The following is a 17,727-nucleotide window of genomic DNA, read 5'->3' as shown; positions in this document are numbered from 1 at the left end:
TTGGTACACCACTTATTAAAGGACCTCTCCGAGAGAGGTCCTGGGTGTTGGGAGCGATATCTTTTGTATTGCTCAAAAGTTAACGGATCTAAAATTACAAATAGAAGGATATAATAAAAATTAAAAATATTTGCAATTTTATATAATCAAAATATAAAGTATATCCTCACCATTTCCACAGGATGAAGAGGATGCTAAAAATGTTTAAAAAATAAAAACAATAAAAAAATAAAAAAGAGTTAAACTGTTAAAAAATTTAATCTTAATAAAAATGAGTAAAATGCGAAGTTGAAAGATGTCATATTTGAATTTATCTAAATAATATTAATAAATTAAATAATTCTTTCACCTATAACACATATTTCTCCAGAAAAAATACTTAAAATTTAAAACACAGTCCTACCAGTTGTACTTCTACCATACACTAAAGATAAAAAATATACCTCAAAATAATTGATGAAATAATATTGACATAAATATATTATAATTTTTTTTACCTAATCCCTTCATTTCCTCCATAAAGTTGCCTAAAGTAAGAAAAAAGACAACTGAAGCTAAAACTAATAAAAAGTAAACTAAATTTGACTATAAACTAAACCAAAAGTATAAACTAAGATAAACTTTAAATCTTAGTATCTGTACCTCAGAAGACAAAGGTTGATTGTCCAAAAATAGCTTTTCACTTTTTTTTCATCTAATCCCTTCATTTCCTCCATAAAGTTGCCTAAAGTAAGAAAAAAGACAACTGAAGCTAAAACTAACAAAAAGTAAACTAAATTTGACTATAAACTAAACCAAAAGTATAAACTAAGATAAACTTTAAATCTTAGTATCTGTACCTCAGAAGACAAAGGTTGATTGTCCAGAAATGGCTTTTCACTTTTTTTAATTTTTAGTTTTTATTTTTTTTCAAAAATATATTTAATTTGCTTCAAGAAAAATTAAATAAAACACGAAAAAATAACAAATTTAAACATCAAGAATAAGCCACAAAAGACTAATTATTTTACTATTTTCACTCTCCTGGACAATTTCTACAATGTGACAACTGACCTTGGACTTTTGAGTTACAGAGATATATGCTTCATTTATTTAACTATAATAATCATAATCATATAATTTATACTTAGTTTTTTTTCCAACTCTCCTAAAAGAAAAAATAAAATAATGCTTAAGTACTTGAAGTTTTAAAATTCCAGTTACAGTACAAATAAACAAATTCCTGTTAGCAAATATCTAATAGCAAAAAACACTGACTTAATTCTTCCTTGACTTCGGTATCTAAATAATCAAAGCACTTAAATGTATAGACGGTAAAATATCTACTTAACTTTTTAAAAATAAACTCATTTAACTAATGTAATTAATAGCATTATTAGCTCTTTCTTTATCAACTAAAGAAAATAAATCTTAATTAAACTTACTTGATATAATATAATAAAAAGCTTTCTTATTGAGAATTTTAAATTTCTTCTCTTTATTTCTGACAATTTTAAGTAGGACCTAAGTTCTTGGGCTTATCGTAAAAATTATAAAAACCTACTATTTTACTTTAAAGTCAACAACGTTTTTTTAAAAAACATTTTAGTTACTTTTTAAAAAAATAAATCCTTTAAAATTACTATCTCTCTCCACATTGTTGCCAACTAAACAGAAATACAAACAATTGATAGTGAATTTTCACTATGGTTGTAGGTTAAGTAGATTAAATCGATCTTTGATCTATTCAATCGGCTCTAACTGTTTACAACCTTATCATTAAACTATATTTATTTTCTACAACCTGGTGTAATTTAACATAGATATTTTTTAATTATAAAATATTTAAGATTATAAGATTTTAAAAATTTAACATAGATATTTTTTAATTATAAAATATTTAAGATTATAATATAAGATTTTAAAAACCTGAAATTTTAAACCTACTTCAAAAAAAAAAAACACATTAAAAATTTTTTTTTTTCCTTTTTAAAACTTACTTTCTTCAATTATACTGTTGTCATCTAAACAGAAAAGCAAACAAATATTGAATTCGATTCTTTCTTACACCTCTTTAATTACTTCAATATTAAAATATATGTTTAATCTTTGTGGATTGAATTAATTCACATAGATTTTCGTCTAAACCAATTTATTATTGTAAAGTTAATTTAAATCAACAAACACAAAATAACTGCAATTGCAACATTTCATTATAACAAAAGGGAACAAAACTTACTTCTTAGTAATTCAGCGACTAAAAATAAACATATCTTTAAGAACTAACTACCTAACATAATACGAATCAGTAACATGACACACATCTAAACAAATACAAACCTTCATCGACGATTTGGGACATTCTATCAATTCGATATAAAAATAAAAAGGAAATATGATAAGAAACAAATTTAATATAAAAATAGACATATTAAGATATAAGAGTATGTAAAATCAAGATGACCTTGTTGTCATAACAATAACAATTTATAAAATTCTCTCCTTTCTTCTCAGCTTTTACAACTTATATATATTTTCCAAATTAATTGTGTACAATGAATTTCTTTACAATGAATATATGACGCACGCACAACGCTCCTTCTGATGCGCGATACAATAATGCAATTTTTACGCTAATTACAACACAGAATATAACCTATTTGAAAGATATGATAAGATGTAATAGAACAGATATAATAGAAACGTGCTTTTTTAAATAACTGGAAATTCCAATCTCAAAATTCCAGAACAGAAGAAAAACTAACAGCGCACAAACAAAACCTGTCCTTCACTAAGCGTAACAAAACAACCAAGAGTAACTAAAAAGTAAAAGCGCATTTGTTTTTAGCATTACATCATTACAAATTACATTACGGTTAGCATATTCAATTAATTACATTTTGTTTAGCAATTTTAATCAATGCCTAAAATAACTCATCAATGCGTCTAACTCATTACGCAAATAATTAGTTTATTTACTAATATGTGCAGTAAACATATCTGGACATGAGAGCCAATTTATCTCAACTCCATTTTTTGTGAATGAGTAAAATACAAATTTGATATTTATGTCGTATATTCCGTCTGGGCCATATTGCTTTCTTATCGTTGTTTATTGCTGTTTAATAGGAAACCACAATCGATTAAGTCTTAAATCCCTTTTATGAGCCAAAAAATCTTAAAATAGTATTTTTACTGTACTATCACATTTAGCTTCCAAATATGTTTCAAATTGGCTTTAAAGGTTACGTAACGTAGCCTTTAAAGCAAATTTGAATCATTTTTGGAAGCTAAATGTGATAGAACAGTAAAAATAGTTTTTAACCTGACATACTTTCATGTCTGTTAACCAAGCTGACCGCACCCGGGTCTTGTTAAGTCTGTTCAACAGACCATTTTTATATTGTGGCCTCTTTGTTTCAATAGTTTTTGGTAAACGGTAATTTGCTACCATTTACTAAAAATTCCTTTTGTTACTCGAAATTTAATTCTCTTAAATATTTTGACACTAATAAAGGACCTCCCTTCCCCGTTTTTGCTTTAATGGTGGCCAGGAGAATAGTTATTTTCATTAAGAGAAATCAAGTTTTTGATGAAGACCTTTTACCAAAATAATAAAATGTAAAACAATGGTTTCCATGTAAAAGAGTTTTTCTTTTTAATATATATAAATATTTAGGATGTATAAGAATTTAACATATATAAGAATTTTTTCTTTCCTCAAAAGTGTTTCAAATGCAAACTAAGCTAATTAATTAGTTAAACACCTTATAAAATTTAAGTAACTCGATATTCGACAAATGCGCAAAACTACCATATTCATGTTTTTTAAAGGTTTTTAGTTGCGACCCCCGGTTTAAAAGGATCCCCCAAATTAGGTACAACAAATTATTAGAGATAAAATAGAGAAAATTTTAAAATAATTGAACTAATTGCATATATTTATATCATTTTAACTGACAAAAGTTTACAATAAAAAGAAATCAGCGTCAATCGTAAATCTTAAAGAAAAAAAAAAAAAAGGAATTATGATACCATAATTACACAAAAAAAAAAAACACCACATAAAAACTGAAAATCAATTTAACTATTTATAGTAACCTATTTTGAAATAACAGTTCTTTTTAAACATGAAAATGTAACTATAAAATCTATTTCGAAGTACAAAAGGATTAACAATTCTAAAAAAAAAAAAAAAAAAAAGTCAAATTAAGATATAAATTTCTTTTTTGGCATAATGATGCCTTGGCTTTTAGTAAATGAACAAAAGAAAAGTTTCAATAATGAAACTACCTATTATTCATTTTTAACAATAGACACCAACGTGAAGGTAAGCCAAGTAGTCTATCAACACAAAACAGCACAACAATAACACATAACAATAGAATATTTACACCCTTGATCCTAAAATCCAGCGAAAATAACAAAACAAATTAAAATATGAAAAGGAAAATTAGAAAACCAATTTAAAGTTAACTATATATTCATCTTTTTACTGAACATATAACTACATAAAAGTATATTTGTTTTTACGTTCAATATTAGTTATTCAATTACTTCAAATTTAGGACATTAAAACACCCTACATTTAAAGATCAAGGTTGCATACTCTCTCATACACATTACGCTAAACATTAACAGACATTATTATGTGTTTCCAGAATAATTAAAAAAGGCTAGACAACACCTAGCTCTAAAGCAGTAACACCGCCTGGCACTAAATGCTGCCAAGTCACACCTCTGCTATAAGTGCACCGCTTGGCTAGCAAGATTATCAATCTTGCTCAACATAATGCCAAGTCACACCACTTTGAAAACATGGAAACAACATAATTTAAACATATATACGACTATAAACAAATATGGTGGTATATAACACATATAAACACATTTTATAACAATATTAAATGACAGATATATTTATCAAAAACTATGAAAAAAAAAAATTAAAATAATAAATAAAGTTATACATACAAAATATGCTCACAACCTAAAAACAGTAAATTTTCGAAATGAAAATCTAAAGACTATAAATTAAGAACATTAGAAAATATAACATTATTTGTGTAACACTTTTCACCTACCATACCTTGAATGAGATGTTTATCAATTTTGAAAAACAAACTATTAAATGCTCTAGTTCTTGAACATGCAACATATAGTTGACCATGAGAGAAACACGGTTTTTTGAGATATACCCCAACTCTATTAAATGTTTGACCTTGACTTTTGTTAATTGTCATTGAATAAGCCGATCTGACAGGAAACTGACGACGTTTTAGAACAAAAGGTAAATTAGAATCTGATGGAGCCAATTGAATTCGAGGAACAAAAACCCGTTTACCACCAGAAACACCTGTCAAAACCTCTGCATCAATATAATTATTTTGAAGAGCACAAACCTTCATTCGAGTACCATTGCATAACCCAGCTTTGAGATCTAAATTTCTAAGTAGCATAACTACACAACCAATTTTCAATTTTAAACAATGAGGTGGCATACCTGAAGGAGTTAAGCTGTTCAAAAACTCAACAGGAAAGTTATTTCTTTCATTAGGGTCATCAGTATCAATTTGATCAGCACTTAAATAAATTTTTACCTCACCCGGCAGACATTCAAGCACTTCTTCTTTGATTGATAATGAATCAAAATTGGTTGGTGTTAAAATCACACGTTTTGAATAATCATTTTGATCAGCATCTCCAAAAATCTTTTCAACAATCGATTCATTTTCTCTAATAATGCACTGATTTGGTATTTTAATGCATCCTTTAGAAGGATCCTCTTCTTTGACAGGCATTGTTCCATTCTCAAGTTTTAATAGCCATTGGGAAAATTCACCTTCCCCATCTTGTACTCTCATATTTTCAGTTAATGCAAACTTCTGCACCCATTGCCAATGCAAAGAACATTTTATACACGAGTCCACTATTTCAGCTGGTTGTCCTCTTTTCACAACAGGCAGAATTTGCCTAAAGTCACCACCAAAAAGAATGATTTTTCCTCCGAACGGATAGTTGTTGTTGCAAATATCTTTTAACAACCTATCAATTGCATTTAAGGCATGTTTAGGTATCATGGATGTTTCATCAAGCAAAAACAAACTAACTTGTCTTAAAAAATCCCCGTGCATAGAGTTAGGAGTTACATTACATGTGCTATTATCTAATATTGGAACAGGAAGTTTGAATAAGCCATGCAATGTAGATCCATTTGTAAGAAGAGTTGCTGCTATGCCAGTCCATGCAGCTGTAGCAGATTTAAAGCCCCTACTTATGGTTTCAGCAATCAAATAATTATAAGTAAAGGTTTTTCCACTACCAGCTGGTCCATCCATGAAAAACAATCTAGAATGTTGATTTTCTACACTTGGTTGCTCATTCAGTGCAGCAAGAATAGCATTACATACATTTAATTGATTGACATCAAGCAACAGTCTCATTCGATTGGCTTCGTCAATAGATTGTTGAACATTTTCATTAAAATTTTCTAGATTTAAGCCTATAAACTCATCAATAACAGGCAGATTGTAATCAGCCAGCGTTTTACCACTTTGATTAATAATCTTCTCAATTTGATGAAGAGTAGCTTGTTCAGCTATTAGAAGAGGGACTGAGCGGTGAATGAAATCTTCCATCATAAAAGCTTTGTATGTATTCCAGAGATGTAAAGGATTGTCAGGTTCACAAAAGGTCAAAATAATTGAAAACAACTGTCTAATTTGCTTTGGCATATGTGTTAAAACCGCCTCAGAAAGAGTATTCTGCCATTCAGTGTCATCTTGCAACAAACCTTTCAAAACACATGCTTCACGAAACGTTTCAAGGACAATACCATAAACAGTACGCACATCCTCCCAAGATATTGCTCCTTTTACTTGCAAAAGTAACAGTCTAAGAAAAAACAATTCTCCAGTTGGATTAACTTTATACATTCTTACTATCACCTTATCACCACCCCTTTGTTTAATCTTCCATTTACAATGTTTGTCATCAAATACAAAGTGATAAGGAATGTCTACATACGAATAGCAATGTGCTCTTTCATTTTCAGTATTTAACTTAAACCATGCCGTTAGGTGCGTATCACGTTGAGCTGCACGATCTTAAGCCATTTGTTCTGCTCCTTCTCTAAAATACACTAACTGATTTTTAGGTAGATGAACTTTAAGGCGTATAATAGTGTGTGACATGACTTATTGGATACTCAAAAATTCGCCACAATGCTTCAGGTACACTAACATAACGACAATCTAAAAAAGTGTTTACTTCATCATGATTAATTTGTTCACTTATTTAAATATTGGCACAGTTGTGACCCTTGTATATGTGTTTGTACAAATATTTAACAGCCTTAACAGACATGCAAGCTTCAACATTAATGTGAGCTTGATATTTCTTTGATAACCATGGATTGTAAGGTACCACCCAGCGGTTATCTACATTGTCACCTTTAATATTTATAACCAAACCATTATCACGACGTCTATATTTTTTTTTTTTTTTTTTTTTTTTTTTTTTTTTTTATTTTTTTGTTCTTTAATCTTTATAAACTCGTAATATATAATACAATCTTTACAGTTTAAGTATAGTTAAAAATCACAAGATTACGTTATAACAAATATTATATGAAATAAAACTGTAAAGTGTTAGATTACTTCAAAGAACGCGGGAAACTTGCAGAAGACCGATGGTCTTGTCATCAAGAAACCGCTTTTCGTTATTAATATTTTTGGATACTTCAATTTAAAATAAATTTATATTTAAAAAATCATGTCATCAGTTTCGACAGAATGAAAGTAAAAATGCAAAAAACAAAGAATGCAGACAAAACAAAAAAAAAAAAAAAAAAAAGAAAAAAAAAAAAAAAATTTTTTTTTTTTTTTTTTTTTTTTTTTTTTTTTAATTTTTTAATTTTATTACAATACACATAAATATAAGTAGGTACACGATTTGCTAAATAGGTAATATAAAGTCGTTTTTTAATATATAGTGTTGATAAATAAAAATTTATTTATTTATTAGTGTTGATAAATAATATAATTTATTACTGTTGTTGTTGTTGTTTGTTTTTGAGTTATTTACAGTTTTTAGAGTTATTAGAGTTGATATTGGTTTCGGAACAAAGTTAGTTTTATATATAGTTTTGAATGTTTTAGGCTTAATAAAAGTTCATAAAGTTGTTAGTGTTTAAAATAAGATCTTTTAATAATGTTTTCAGAGTATTTAAGTTATTCGATTTTTCCAGTTGGGTATTTTTGGATACTAATTTGTTATATAGACAAGGACCACGGTACGAAATAGAAAAGCGCGAGAGAGTAGTTTTTTGGAAAGGTACTTTGAAGTTTCCCGTTCCTCTGGTATGGTATCTATTGTTGCTATTTTGAAAGAAATTCTTTGAAAAGTGAGAAGGAACAAGTCCAAGTTTATATTTGAGCATAAATAACAAATTTTGGAATATATTGATTTGATATACATTTAATGCTTTCAAATTTTTTAATAGTGGCTCAGCATGCGAGAGTCTATCCTTATTAAAAACTATTCTTGCAGCATGTTTTTGTTTTCGATATAGTGTGGTTAGTTTGGATCTATGTGTACTCGCCCATGCAACATTAGCGTATATGTAGTAGCTTTGTATGAACGAGAAGTATAAGAACTTTAAATTATCAGGAGACAGTATAGAACTTGCTTTGTAAAGGATACCAATGTTTTTTGATATTTTAGTATTTAAAATATCTATATGTGATTTCCAAGAGATGTTCTCATCAATAAGTATCCCTAGAAATTTAGTTGCTCGGGTTCTCTCTATTTCTTTATTATCTATATTTAACGAAGGTAAATCGGAAGGTATTTTTATAAAGTTAGGATGAAAAAGAATGTATTTGGTTTTTTCTGTGTTTAGCGATAATTTGTTAGATTTTAACCAACTGTTTATTTTTTCAAGTTCAGTATTTGTAGTTTCATAAAGTTCTGTAATAGATGAGGATGCATAAAATAAATTAGTGTCGTCTGCGAACATTATGACATCCAATTTACTCGAGGCTTTAGGAAGATCGTTTATGTATATTAAAAACAAAAGAGGTGCAAGAATGGAACCTTGGGGGACACCGTATTTTATTTTGAGTAATTTTGAAGCTTTTTTTTTATGAGCAATAACGCATTGTTTTCTGTCTAGTAAAAAATTTTTGAACCAGTTTAGTGCAACACCTTTTATCCCATATTTTTCCATTTTCCTAATTAAAATAGCGTGATCTACTGTGTCAAACGCCTTAGATAAATCAACAAAGACTCCAAGGACGTATTTTTTGTTTTCAAAGGAGTTATTTATATTATTAATAAGATCTAGAATTGCGTGGTCGGTTGAATGTTGCTTTTGGAAGCCAAACTGTTTTTCATTTAGGATTTTGTTATTTGTTAGATATTTATACAGTTTATTGTATATTACTCTCTCCAAAAGTTTTGAAAATACAGGTAGAACTGAGATTGGTCTGTAGTTATTTAGTGTAAATGAATCTCCGGTTTTTAATATTGGTATTACCTTAGCTATTTTTAATTTATTCGGTACAGATCCTGTAATAATTGAAGATTTAAATATTTCATATATTGGTTGTTTTATCACTGAAAACACATTTACAACTATATAGCTACAAATGTCGTCTATCCCAGGAGCCTTATACGTCTTAAGTGAGTTTTTTGCAATTTCTAGTTCTTCATGGTTTAGTCCAGAGAAAATATTTAAACAGAGATGTTGGTTTGTGATATAGGTTTCGAAGGAGATATCAGGGCATTGAATATTTGAAGCCATGTTAGGGCCTATGTTTGCAAAAAAGCTATTAAAGTTTTCAGCGATAGAATTTTTGTCGATATATTCAGTTTCATTAACGATAATTTTATCAGGTAAATCATTTGATTTTGTATGGTTTTTACCTATTATTTCTTTCAATATGTTCCAGGTTTTTTTAATATCACCTTTGCTTTTTTGTAGTTGTTTTGAATAATATATTTTTTTAGAACTCTTTCTAATTTTTTCAAACAGATTTTTGTATTCCTTGTATGTAGTTAAGTTAGTTTCGTTTCTGTTTTTTAAAAACTTGATATATAATTTTTGTTTTGTTTTTGATGATTTTCTAATCCCGTTAGTTATCCATGGGCAGTTTAAATGTTTTAACTTTATTTCTTTCTCTTCAACAGGGAAATGTTTATTGTAGTGGTCTAGAAAAATATTAATAAACAAATTGTATGCGGAGTTTGTGTGTCCAAGGTTACATTCTTGATATACTCCATCCCAATTTACTATAGATAGCGAGTCTTTAAAATTTTTGATAGAGATTTGATTGATTTTTCTTTTATAAATTTTGGTTTTGGTATTGTTAAAGGTTTTTAGATCTTGAGATAATGAAAAATAAATAGGAAAATGATCTGATATATCGGTTTTGATAATTCCTGCTTTTAAAGAGGTTTCTAGAAATGTATTTGTTAATATATTGTCTATAGCAGAAACGGAGGTTGGGGTTACTCGGGTAGGTTTGTTGATGATTGGGAGGATACACAATTGAAACAGATTATCAAAAAAGAGTTTAGTATCAGCGTTTTCTTTGTAGTTTAAACTGTTAATATTTAAATCCCCTATAAAGAAAATATTTTTTCCCTTATCATTTATTTTGAGAAAGATTTCATTAAAAAAATTTGTAAATTTATTTATATCACCTTCTGGAGGTCTATAGCAAGTGGAAATTATAATACTTTTTGATTTATTACCCGTTATCTCAATAGTAAAGACTTCACTATCAGTATCAGAGATAGAGAGGTCTTGTCTTACTTTAAACACTTGATTATTTCGGATATACGTTGCGATCCCTCCTCCCCTTTTATTTGTTTTTCTTTCAAAAGATATTAGTTTATAATTTGGAATTTGAAAATTTGTGTTCGTTTGAAGTAATTCATCAGAACACCACGTTTCGGTTATGCAAATCATACTAAATGAGTAATTGCAATCTATTAGAAAGTGTTTTAGTTTATCAAAATTTTTATTTATACTTCTTATATTTATGTGTATTGCAGTAAAATTATTTTTTAAAGTTTCGAGTTCAATTTTAAAAGTTTCAGTTTCAAAATATTTCGAATCAAAATTATTTCTGTGAAAAATTTGCGCATCAGAGTCATAAAAATCGTTTAGTAAAATATTATTAGCAGTTTCGAAGGCATTGAAACGCAGCGTTTCAAAATCTATTGTTTTGTTTATGTTTGCGTCAGTCATAGCGTAAAGTGCGATAAATCAAAACGTGCTAGCATAATAAAAAATGTACAGAACTATTTCACATATCTCGATTAAGTACTTTTTTAAAATTAAAGTTATTTACGAAAATCTCTGACGAATATTTTATCATATTTGATTATAGCAAATTTACCTTCCTTTCGGAATCTTTTAACATCTTCCCATAGCTTTTTTCTTATTTCCATCGTTTCGTTCGCGTAGTCTTCATTAATGAATATTCCGGTTCCTTTGAGTTTTTTTGATAGCGTTAAGATTTTATTTTTATTTTGGAAGTCTAGTAGTTTAATTATTATAGTTCTTGGAGAGTTATCTTCATTTATTTTTCCAATGCGGTGAGCTCTTTCAATTATTACGTCTTCAGAGATTTCCAGTTTATTTCTAAATAGATCTTTAACTTTCTTTGTACAGTCATTCCAAGATTCCATGGGCAGCTCAGATAAGCCATCAATCCTTAGGTTATTACGGCGTGAACGATTTTCAAGGTCAATATTTTTTTTTTTTAAATTGTTAATTTCGCTAGCCATCAGACTGTTTGTTTCCGATAATTTTTTTAAGAAATTTTCTTCCTGAAAGTTGATGCTTTCCTTTATATCGTTGATGTCTTTTTCAATTATTTTAACATTCGATTTGCTTTTATTAAATTCGTTTTCAAGTTTGTCAAGCCGATCTGTTAATATTTTTAGATTTGCACTTATGATATCGCTAAATATCTTTTCCTGTTTTTTTAAAAGGTTGATAGTTTCACTAAGAATACCTTTTTTTTGTTCTTCCAGTTTGTTGGTTATTAGTTTTTCAATATTTTTCATTGTAACTTCCATATTGAAAATTTTTTCAAAAACACGTCTTGCTCTTACGATGCCGCAAAAAAAAAAAAATTATTATATGACTTCTCAAAATGTGGGTCTAGGAAATAAAAATAAAAAAACAAAATTCTCAGAAACATTCTTTCATGAAGCGGCTACTCGGAAATATTCTCTGTTTAATTCGCCATATTTTAGATTTTTGATAAATATATCATATTTAAAAATATTTATTAAATCTTTAATATTAAATGTATTCAAAATCGAAAAGGATATATCTAGTAATCCAAATAAAAACAAGAAAGATAGTTTCTTAACTCATGCGAAAGAATTCGAAAACTTTATTTAATAAGTTAAGGTATACTCAGAGGATCCAAAATCGAGAAAAACCGGAGTCGAGAAAAATCGAGAAAAAACTCCTTCGGAGTCGAGAAAAAATCGGAACTTCGATAAAACTTTGATAAAACTTTGATATAAATTAAAAAATTAATAGAGTCGATAAAACTTTGATATAAATTAAAAAATTAATGTAATCAAAAGAGTTTCTGAAATAGTACAATGGAAAAGTACGAGTATGTTCTATAATATGGTTTGGAATAGAATAAGCTTTTGTTTTGAGGTTTTTTCCACCACCTTCACCTGTCCCACTGTGCATTACTAATTGCTTTGCGATGTAAATCTGTGTTGATATTGAACAAAAAGAACACTTACATTTTGAAAACAACATGAACTATTGTAAAATCAGCGTAGAAATAAAATAAGAATTAAATTATTTTATGAGTAAAAATTGATATTTTCTAAAAACCTCGTCGAAGTTCCGTCGAGGTTTCTCAATTTCTCTCGAACTCCGAAACTCCGAAAAACTGAGAAAAATCCGACGGGACGGAGTTCCGAATGGATCCATTAGGTATACTACTATTTTTTATGCTATATATTTTTTTGCTATTTACTACGCTATATATGCAAATTTGAAATTCTAAACTAATAAAAAAAACTAACAATCTTGCGAATTTGCATTAATCAAATTTACTGATAAAATATAAAGTTATACTTAAAATGAATAAATATAATAATAATCCAGATATAATGGGTGAAATCGAACAAAATGAAAAAGAAAAAATAGATTGTGTTGTATGCTCTTATAAACAAGATTGTAAAAAGGAATTTTATAACTCATATAACACGCAAGAATTTAATATTGATTATATTAGAAAGTATTTAGTTAATGAAAAAATAGATTGCGATAAAATATTTTATTATTCTGTAGAAATATATGAAAATAATTTCTTATTATTTAACCAAATATTTGTTTGCGAAAATAGTGAAATATTAAAAAAAATTTATGACATAGTATTTAAAATGAACAATATGTTTATATCCAGAAATAATTTGTTAGAATCTCCTTTTGTATTATCAGAAGAAAAATATACGTTTGCTTCAATCAAAAACCAAATCATTAAAAATATGTTGAATCAATATATAAATATTTTAACGAATGATAATATAATTAATACTAAAATATTTTACTTTTTACATAATGGTGATCCAACTCCAACGAATGATTATGATATATTTCAAAATTCAAATTATATGAAAACTATGAATTCTAATAATATTAAATCTTTATTATTGTATATAGCCTTTGTTAATGAAAATGGATCTATATTTCATAGACTATTTTATACAAATTTAGCCGATAAAAAAGATAAAACCTGCGAAATTAATTTTGAAATTAATGATATAGATAAATAAATAAATATTATTTGACGTTACATAAAACAATATGCACAGTATTAATTGAATTCGGTAATCCTTTAGAAAAAAAAGAAGAAATACTAAAAAATATAAATAATGAGATAATATCATCTATTTTGGATGATGAAAATACCGACGAAAATGCTGAGTTAACCAAAAAAACAATAAATTTTATCAGAAATGTTAGTGAAAAATCACAGTATAATCTTATATGTAATGATAACTATTTCTTATTTATATCTACTAGCAAAAAGCAACCCGTAATACGGGTTATGGTCGGTCTGTTACTTAATTTATAGTGGCTGTTTTCCACAATTTTTAAGTTGCAACTCCTTAACTAATACCCTTTTAGGGTATTAGTTAAGGTTTTGCCCTTTAAATTGTAAAGATTAAACCATCTGTAAAAAGAAAATAAAAAATTTGCGGAGGTAAAATAATTTACCAATTATTTAACATTATTTTCGTAATTTACATGAGATGAGTCATATCAGAGTAGGGCAAAACCATTTTCCTCTACATTACTTAATTCAACATATTGCGTTTTTAGTTACTAACACAAAATAATAACGCATCAACATGCTTTAAATTGACGAAAAAATAAATCAGAAATATTGTTATATTTTTATATCATGTAGTTTATTTAATCACATTAACGTAAAACGAACGTAATTTATACTTGATTTGTTAATTATTTAGTAGCTAATTGTTACATGTTTCTTTAACAAAGGAAATCAACTTTAAAACGTTAAATACACATTACTTAATAAATTTATAAAAAATAACTAAGCCATTGAGTACAAATACGTTTTAAACAAAAAAAAGTTAATTTACAATCAAACATGTGTATAAAAAATTTAAAAATATGTAAACTTTCATCTTTTATATTGCATTAATGCGTCATACGATAAGCCTAAATAAAAAATTGTAAAATATAAGTAGACATAAAATGAAGAGAGAGGGAGAGAAAGAAAAAAAAAACCAAACAAACTGAAAGACAATATACCTGAGTTTCGGTAACCTGTTGTTGTACTTAAGCTACTGTCATGCAGCTTGTCGGTGTTGTTTTATGACGTTATTTCATGTTGGCTTTTAGTAGTATTTAGTTTAATTTAAAAGAAATTACAATAGATTTAAAATACTAACTAAAAAACAAAATAACTAATACTTCAAATAGCCTAACAATAAATCGATAAAAAAAGATAAAATTAAATTGAGATATAAATAAATTGCATTTATATAGCAAAACATATTGTCTTGGCTTATAGAAATTTTAAAAGCAGAGAGTTCAATAAATTAAACTACCAATGAATTATTTTTAACAAAATATTGTTATATTATGAAGAATGTTACATTATAAAGAATGTGATTTTATGATATCATGTTATGCTGATTGAGTATTGGTTCAAGTTAATTATATCTAAGTTTAATTAATAAGTTTAATTGGTAAAAATAAAATTTTAATTAAAAAAGACAAAAACAAACCATATAAACAAAATATTTTATTAAAGAAAATTAATAAAAAATTAAAATAATAAAAAAAAAGTGAAAAAAGCGGCAACAAAAAGGTTATAAATATCTTCACTGGTAGAAGACATTTACAACCTTTTGGTCGCTGTTTTTTCTTCGGTGTCTCCCAACACCCCCCGGTATGGATGGGCCCTCCATTTAAAGGATGGCTCATCTATACCGCCATTGGTACGCCACTTATTAAAGGACCTCTCCGAGAGAGGCCCTGGGTGTTGGGAGCGATATCTTTTGTATCGCTCAAAAGTTAACGGAACTAAAATTACAAATAGAAGGATATAATAAAAATTAAAAATATTTGCAATTTTATATAATCAAAATATAAAGCATATCCTCACCATTTTCACAGGATGAAGAGGATGCTAAAAATGTTTAAAAGATAAAAACAATAAAAAAATAAAAAAGAGTTAAACTGGTAAAAAATTAAATCTTAATAAAAATGAGTAAAATGCGAAGTTTAAAGATGTCATATTTGAATTTATCTTAATAATATTAATAAATTAAATAATTCTTTCACTTATAACACATATTTCTCCAGAAAAAAATACTTAAAATTTAAAACACAGTCCTACCAGTTGTACTTCTACCAGACACTAAAGATAAAAAATATACCTCAAAATAATTGATAAAATAATATTTACATTAATATATTATAATTTTTTTTACCTAATCCTTTCATTTCCTCCATAAAGTTGTCTAAAGTAAGAAAAAAGACAACTGAAGCTAAAACAAACAAAAACTAAACCAAAGTTGACTATAAACTAAACCAAAAGTATAAACTAAAATAAACTTTAAATCTTAGTATCTGTACCTCAGAAGACAAAGGTTGATTGTTCAGAAATAGTTTTTCACTTTTTTTAATTTTTTATTTTTAATTTTTTTCAAAAGTATATTTAATGTGCCTCAAGAAAAATTAAATAAAACACGAAAAAACAACAAATTTAACCATCAAGTATAAGCCAATAAAGACTAATTATTTTACTATTTTTTCTCTCCTGGACAATTTCTACAGTGTGAAAACTGACCTTGGACTTTTGAGGTACAGATATAAATACTTCATTTACTTAACTATACTAATCATAATCATATAATTTATACTTAGTTTTTTTTCCAACTCTCCTAAAAGAAAAAATAAAGCTTAAGTACTTGAAGTTTTAAAATTCCAGTTACAGTACAAATAAACAAATTCCTGTTAACAAATATCTAATAGCAAAAAACACTGACTTAATTCTTTCTTGACTTCGGTATCTAAATAATCAAAGCACTTAAATGTATAGAAGGTAAAATATCTACTTAACTTTTTAAAAATAAACTCATTTAACTAATGTAATTAATACCATTATTAGCTCTTTCTTTATCAACTAAAGAAAATAAATCTTAATTAAACTTACTTGATATAATATAATAAAAAGCTTTCTTATTGAGAATTTTAAATTTCTTCTCTTTATTACTGACAATTTTAAGTAGAACCTAAGTTCTTGGGCTTATTGTAAAAATTATAAAAACCTACTATGTTACTTTAAAGTCAACAACGTTTTTTTAAAAAACATTTTAGTTACTTTTTAAAAAAATAAATCCTTTAAAACTTACTATCTCTCTCTACATTGTTGCCAACTAAACAGAAAAACAAACAATTTATAGTGAATTTTCACTATGGTAGTAGGTTAAGTAGATTAAATCGATCTTTGATCTATTCAATCGGCTCTAACTGTTTACAACCTTATCATTAAACTATAACTATTTTCTACAACCTGGTGTAATTTAACATAGATATTTTTTAATTATAAAATATTTAAGATTATAAGATTTTAAAAATTTAACATAGATATTTTTTAATTATAAAATATTTAAGAATATAAGATTTTAAAAACCTGAAATTTTAAACCTTCTTCAAAAGAAAAAACACATTAAAAAGTTTTTTCTTTTCCTTTTTAAAACTTACTTTCTTCAATTATAATGTTGTCATCTAAACAGAAAAGCAAACAAATATTGAATTCGATTCTTTCTTAAACGTCTTTAATTACTTCAATATTAAAATAATTATTTAATCTTTCTGGATTGAATTAATTTACATAGATTTTCGTCTAAACCAATTTATTATTGTAAAGTTAATTTAAATCAACAAACATAAACGAACTGCAATTTGTAACATTTCATTATAACAAAAGGGAACAAAACTTACTTCTTAGTAATTCAGCGACTAAAAATAAACATATCTTTAAGAACTAACTACCTAACATGATACGAATCAGTAACATGACACACATCAAAATAAATACAAACCTTCATCGACGATTTGGGACATTCTATCAGTTCGATATAAAAACAAAAAGAAATATAAGAAACAAATTTAATATAAAAATTCTTCTCAGCTTTTACAATTTATATATGTTT

The 17,727-nt window shown here is 26.8% G+C and overlaps 2 protein-coding genes, 1 long non-coding RNA gene and 1 pseudogene across 5 annotated transcripts; all 4 read right to left on the bottom strand.

Annotated features, from left to right (window-relative positions):
• Positions 1–443: 443 nt before the first annotated feature.
• Positions 444–2,571, bottom strand: LOC149887739 (uncharacterized). Of its 2 annotated transcripts, XR_016452503.1 has the most exons (8): positions 2,320–2,571; positions 2,219–2,236; positions 1,980–2,003; positions 1,623–1,646; positions 1,258–1,281; positions 1,127–1,147; positions 643–724; positions 444–527 (listed from the first exon to the last, which is right to left on the bottom strand). It is a non-coding gene; the product is annotated as an uncharacterized LOC149887739 (long non-coding RNA). The 2 variants fall into 2 exon arrangements; XR_016452504.1 differs by lacking the exon at positions 1,258–1,281.
• Positions 2,572–7,925: 5,354 nt separating this feature from the next.
• On the bottom strand, positions 7,926–11,504 carry LOC149887738 (uncharacterized). The gene is made up of 2 exons (XM_090087450.1): positions 11,388–11,504; positions 7,926–11,264 (listed from the first exon to the last, which is right to left on the bottom strand). Exon 2 carries the CDS (start codon positions 11,234–11,236, stop codon positions 8,141–8,143), a length of 3,096 nt encoding a protein of 1,031 aa, XP_089943576.1. The 5' UTR covers positions 11,237–11,264; positions 11,388–11,504; the 3' UTR covers positions 7,926–8,140.
• On the bottom strand, positions 11,196–12,108 carry LOC149887737 (uncharacterized). Its single transcript, XM_090087452.1, has one exon. It carries the CDS (start codon positions 12,070–12,072, stop codon positions 11,332–11,334), a length of 741 nt encoding a protein of 246 aa, XP_089943578.1. The 5' UTR covers positions 12,073–12,108; the 3' UTR covers positions 11,196–11,331.
• A 3,279-nt stretch (positions 12,109–15,387) lies between these two features.
• Positions 15,388–16,981, bottom strand: LOC145189595 (uncharacterized; annotated as a pseudogene). The gene is made up of 5 exons (XR_016452937.1): positions 16,924–16,981; positions 16,000–16,029; positions 15,906–15,926; positions 15,672–15,695; positions 15,388–15,589 (listed from the first exon to the last, which is right to left on the bottom strand). The product of XR_016452937.1 is annotated as an uncharacterized LOC145189595 (transcript).
• Between the last annotated feature and the right edge of the window lie 746 nt (positions 16,982–17,727).

The sequence above is a fragment of the Hydra viridissima genome, unplaced genomic scaffold (assembly GCF_058129835.1).
Source record: "Hydra viridissima isolate aposymbiotic clone 2 unplaced genomic scaffold, HvirCarnegie_v1 scaffold_5, whole genome shotgun sequence".
Classification (NCBI taxonomy): Eukaryota; Metazoa; Cnidaria; class Hydrozoa; order Anthoathecata; family Hydridae; genus Hydra; species Hydra viridissima.
This window is presented reverse-complemented; position numbering and strand designations above follow the sequence as displayed.

Bases quoted from the DNA above. Each gene is read 5' to 3' on its own strand.
- LOC149887738 (XM_090087450.1), bottom strand. From the start codon at position 11,236: ATGACTGACGCAAACATAAACAAAACAATAGATTTTGAAACGCTGCGT.
- LOC149887737 (XM_090087452.1), bottom strand. From the start codon at position 12,072: ATGGAAGTTACAATGAAAAATATTGAAAAACTAATAACCAACAAACTG.